The sequence below is a fragment of the Mastomys coucha genome, unplaced genomic scaffold, assembly GCF_008632895.1.
Source record: "Mastomys coucha isolate ucsf_1 unplaced genomic scaffold, UCSF_Mcou_1 pScaffold20, whole genome shotgun sequence".
Classification (NCBI taxonomy): domain Eukaryota; kingdom Metazoa; phylum Chordata; class Mammalia; order Rodentia; family Muridae; genus Mastomys; species Mastomys coucha.
The window spans coordinates 53,001,387-53,007,022 of NW_022196903.1; the positions used below are offsets into that span (position 1 = coordinate 53,001,387).

A 5,636-nucleotide genomic window follows, 5' to 3' on the forward strand; every position below is an offset into this window, starting at 1 on the left:
AGTTACAAAATACAGTAAATGGAACATTTTCTTATCTTCCCCAAACTCACACCACACAACTTGTGATGAAGCTCTGGGTGTGATTGCTTCCCCACAGTCTCTGCAGTGACACTGCTGCTGCTGCTTCATCTCAGAGGAAATGGCTCATAGTGTGAAAGTGTACTATTCTAGTCAGTGTCTGTGTGCTTACAGACCTACACTAAACTCAATGCCAAAGAACAATTCATGCACTTAAGTTATTAGGATTATCAGGTAAACGTTATGAATTAGGGCTTGTTTAAAAAGGAATAGTAGTTCCTGCTGGCCTTATATATTTCATAAAAGTTTCATAGAACTAATTTGAGTGATTAACTTCTTCATCTTTATGAGATTCCTAAAGATTTTTTTCATGTGGTTGACAGTGGACAGAACATCAGTCACTTGTCACCTGAAAGTCGCATGCTCACTTTATGTTTTATCTGAGCACTCATACAGCTTTTAGGTCATTACTCACTAAATGTGGTGAAGTGTAAAATGAAAAGGATACATAAGATTTAGTATATTTGTATGTTCCTTATGTTATTAAATTCCCAAGAAACAAAACAGAAAGATTACTCTAAATTCAAAAAACAAGACTGTTATAAAATCACATATTGTGATAATGAAGAGCAAAGGGATTTTTTCATGGAAGAATTTAGAACTATTCATGAAGCAGCTTTTTCTGTTCTCTTTCTTTTCTGCCTTGTCATTGTTGTTCTTGTTGTTGTTGTTGTTGTTGCAGTATGCCTCTTCAGATAGCTGGCTGGCTGGAGACTGTTAAGTCTTTTAACTTCTCCAATTTAATCGAGGTGGTTTCTCCACTATTATAACTATTTATGGATGTACACTGGGTTTTACTACTTACAACTAAGGAATACAAGTGATACTAATGTCAAAGCCCCCAACACTGCAAATTTCTTTTCAAATACAACACAATTTTTCTCAGTGAATATCTATATTAACAATTCATGTGCATATCTATGTTTCTACCTATGGCAGCTATGGCCATTTTTCATCAACCCTCAGCTCCAGTAGGCTCAAAACAAAGATGCCAGTTAATGAGTTAGAAGATGTCTTATTTTCTGTAAATGATAAACATTTACCAAAGCAATGAATATGAAGCAGAGAAATTGAATTCATATCTTTTTTAAGATTAAAAATAATTTTTAAATTACTATCTTTTACCTTATTATATGACCTCATTTCCATACTATTGAGATGTGCTATGTTAGCAAATTATTAATGTATAATTAATAATTAGTTATTATGTTGCATGATTTATCCATTGTAGTTTTAAAACTAGCATTTGGCTACAGTTCTTACAGTTTGGAGACCACGACTTGAAATAAGCATTATCTGCCAGAAGCTACCTCAGAGAGGCTAATACCTGGCAGGTGATCTTCCTGAGATGGGTTCAATGTAGACTGTACAACTATGGTGTGTAAGTCCTACTACACAAGGCTGAAGTAACTACAGTTTAGTAAAGATTTCTGCTATTAATATGCTTTTATGTCATTATTAAATATATATATATATATATATATATATATATATATATATATATATATAATGATCACTCAGTATTATCCCATACTTTTGGGCAGATTTATTCAAATCAACGAAGATGTACTGTTTTGTAGTGATGCAGCATAGACAAATAAATGATTTCTTAATTCTGAATAATGATCTCATAAGAATTTCTCAAAAAACATTAGTAATTATTAAGCTCTTTATAGTGGGCATTTTGCTGATTAAAATAGTGGGACTATTAAGAGTTATTCCTATGTGTCAATTCAAATTATGAAATATGAGACTGAGTCACCTCAACTTTTTGATATATTTGCAATATTGTCCAGACCACCATACATTTTATTCATTTGTATATATGTGATTAATACTCTGTGTGTAAGTCCTAGTACACAAGGCTGAAGTAACTACAGCTTAGGAAAGATTTCTGCTATTAATATTCTTTGTATATATGTGACTAATATTAAGTAAACATCCACTATGCTCTTAAGATGAATATTCTCTCCACTTATGTTCATATTCAAGAATGTTCTTTATTTCCAAGCTGGAATTAGAATCCTAGCCAATATGTTTCTTCTCTTTTTCTATACTTTCATAATCCTAGGTCATAGTCCTAAACCCACAGACCTGATCTCACCATTTTCGTTTTAGGTGTTAAGTATATGAGACAATATAAATCCATGGGATTGGATTTCTAAGACATGAGACTCAGATGCAATATAGGCAGACAAAGTGTGCCTACTGTTTAAATATGTGGGAATGCATTTATTATCTATAATATTCTATATATTCAGGAGATATATGAAAGGCATAGGCAAATAGAGAATAAAAACATCAAAAATTACAGGAACATACTAATCCGCAATGATTAGCAAAATAGAATGACGATAAAGCTCTGTTGTCCAGTGAATCATAAGTTTAATTTATAATCTATTACTTTTTTCAGATATAAGAAGTAAACATCCATTATGCTCTTAATATAAATACTCTCTCCAGTTATGTTCATATTCAAGAATGTTCTTTATTTCCAAGCTGGAATTGGAATCCTAGCCAATATGTTTCTTCTTTTTTTCTATACTTTCATAATCCTAGGTCACAGACCTAAACCCACAGACCTGATCTCCTGTCAACTGACCTTCATTCACATAATGATGATCCTCACTGGAGGGGATATTTGGCTTACAGACATATTTGAGATATTGAAAATTGAGAATGATTTCAAATGTAAGACAATATTTTACATAAGCAGGGTGATGAGAGGCCTCTCTATCTGCACCACCTGCCTCCTGAGTGTGGTCCAGGCTGTCACTATCAGTCCCAGTACCTCATTGTTGGCAAAATTTAAACAAAAACTAAAAGAATACATGATATATTCTTTCTTAGGTATGTGGTCTTTCAATTTGATCTTCAGTAGTAACCGGATCTTCTATGTTGGTGCTTATACCAATGTGAGTGTGACCAACCAGATGAAAGTCACGAAATTCTGTTCACTCCTCCCCAAGAACTACATCATTAGAGGATTGATTTTAATGGGGTCAATCTCCAGAGATGTGTTTCTTGTTGGAGTCATGCTGACGACAAGCACATACATGGTGATTATTTTGTGCAGACATCAGAGGCAGTGCAAGTACCTTCATAGCATCAGCCACCTGAGAGCATCCCCTGAGAAAAGGGCCACCCAGACCATCTTGCTGCTGGTGGTTTTCTTTGTGGTCATGTACTGGGTAGATTTCATCATCTCATCCACCTCAGCCTTGTTATGGATGTATGACCCAGTCATCCTGATTATTCAGAAGTTTGTGATGCATGCCTATCCCACAATTACCCCTTTGGTACAAATCACTTCCGATAACAGAATAATAATTTTGTTGGAAAACATGCATTCAAAGTACCATGAGAATTTTTTTTAAATATTTTTTCTTTTCTTTAAAGACCTATTAATTTACTTTTATTTATATGTATAAGTGTTGTGTTAGCATGTACACATGTATGCATTTTATTCTCTGCAGCCCTGATTATTTTTCTTCTAAAATATGCATGTTTTTTTTAAAGATTTATTTATTATATGTAAGTACACTGTAGCTGTCTTCAAACACACCAGAAGAGGGCATCAGACCTCATTACAGATGGTCGTGAGCCATCATGTGGTTGCTGGGATTTGAACTTAGGACCTTTGGAAGAGCAGTCAATGCTCTTAACCGCTGAGCCATCTCTCCAGCCCCCACATGTTTTTTTTTTTTAACTTCAACTGTTTACATAGCAAAGCAAGATTCTTCATATGATTTAAATAAATTTTAGTGGTATTATACATATATACATTTTGACATTCCTGCTTCCAAGTACTATAGATTCTTAAGTTATTTGTGCACAATGAGTTGATGTTTCCACATGAGTTCTCTTTTTTCTTTTTACTTTATATCATAAATGTTCTTTTGATGCTGAAGTTACTGAAAAGAAGTTCCTTGATGATAGCTTTCTTTTGACAAGTTTTGAACCTACGCACATAAATCAAAAATCGTTTCAATGTTTTATTGTGGTCATAATTCTATTCCTTAATTTCTCTGGATCTGTAAAATAATATGAATATAAAATTTAGATTTTTACCAGTTACTTAATTAATTATATAAAATATTATGTGCCTATGTACTTGTACATTATTCTATCTACAGTTATAGAAATATTATTGTAAATAAAAATGTTAAATACACATACATGTTCTACAATGTGATTATTGTGCATTTTTATGTATGTATGTATGTGTATATGTATGTATGTATGTATACTTGTGTGTGTACAGCTGAAGGATGTGTGTATTTGTGCACATGGAGGTTAGGAGACAACCTTGGCTGTTGTTCCTCATATGCCATTCACCTTGTGTCTTTATAGAGTGTGTCTCTCTCTCTATGATATGGATGAAGATCACAATTTCAGGGCTCTTCCTGTTTCTATTTCTCCAGTTCTGGGATTAGAAGTATTCCCCACCACACCCCTGCATTTAAAATTATGCTGTTCTTTTAAAACTTCATAAATATAATCTGTTTAGTATTTCCCTTTCCCCTGTTCCTTACAATTCCTCCTCACCTCCTACCCCATCCAAACTGACATTTCTTTCTCTCTTTAGAAAACAAGCAGGCCTCTAAGAAATAACAACAAAATAAACAATAAGATAAAAGAAAAATAAATAAATCAGAATAGGATAAAACACACAGACAAAAAAGTGCCAAAGCAAAACACAACAAACATAAACGACCCAGAAACACAAGTTCTCACACAGGGATCTCATAAAAATACAAACTGAGAAGTCGTAGTATACATGTGAAGGATCACGAAAGACACCATTAAGATTGTTTTCTGTTGACGATCTACTGCAGGGCATGGACTCTACTCTTAAGAGCAGTTTGTTTCTTCAGTGAGACAACCTTTAAGTATTTTTTTATTTGCAAGTGGCTATGAAAAGGAGATAGCATCTCAGTTCTGGAGGGGATGTGTGTCTACTACTTCTGCTCTAGGATCACATTGGGCACAAACTTCTGCAGTCCCTGTGCATGCTGTCACAGACTCTGAGTTTATATGTGAGTCCATTGTGTTGTGTTTAGAAGGCTTTTTGCCTTGGTGTTCTCCATCAATTCTGGCTCCTCTAGTCTTTCTACCACATCTTCCACAAAGTTCCATGTACATTGAGAGAAAGAATTTGATGGAGACTTCCCATGTAGGGTTGACTGTCTTAATGTTCCTCACTCTTTTCATATTTTCTAGCTGTGAATCTCTGTATTTATTCATGTCTTCTGCTGGAGAGAGATCTGATGATGGCTGACTGACAATCAGAACTATAAGTATGTCATTAGGAGTCATTGCATTGCCACATTCTTTTATAAGACCACTACTATTTGGTTTTCTCTTTTGTCCCAGGCCTGTATAATACTCACATGTTCTTGACAACCCAAGCAGTGCTGGGTATGGATTCAATCTCATGGATTCCATGCTTTAACTCAAATCAGATATTGCTTAGTTACTCTCACAAGCTTTGTGACACTATTGCACCAGCATATCTTTTTTTATTTATTTAACACTCCCCCAAACACAGGACTCCT

At 34.3% G+C, this 5,636-nt stretch overlaps 1 protein-coding gene across 1 annotated transcript; it reads left to right on the forward strand.

The window, feature by feature from the left end:
* Positions 1-800: 800 nt before the first annotated feature.
* Positions 801-3,455, forward strand: LOC116098144 (vomeronasal type-1 receptor 90-like). The gene is made up of 2 exons (XM_031380859.1): positions 801-827; positions 2,559-3,455. Exon 2 carries the CDS (start codon positions 2,601-2,603, stop codon positions 3,453-3,455), a length of 855 nt encoding a protein of 284 aa, XP_031236719.1. The 5' UTR covers positions 801-827; positions 2,559-2,600.
* Positions 3,456-5,636: the final 2,181 nt, after the last annotated feature.

Bases quoted from the DNA above. Each gene is read 5' to 3' on its own strand.
- LOC116098144 (XM_031380859.1), top strand. From the start codon at position 2,601: ATGTTTCTTCTTTTTTTCTATACTTTCATAATCCTAGGTCACAGACCT.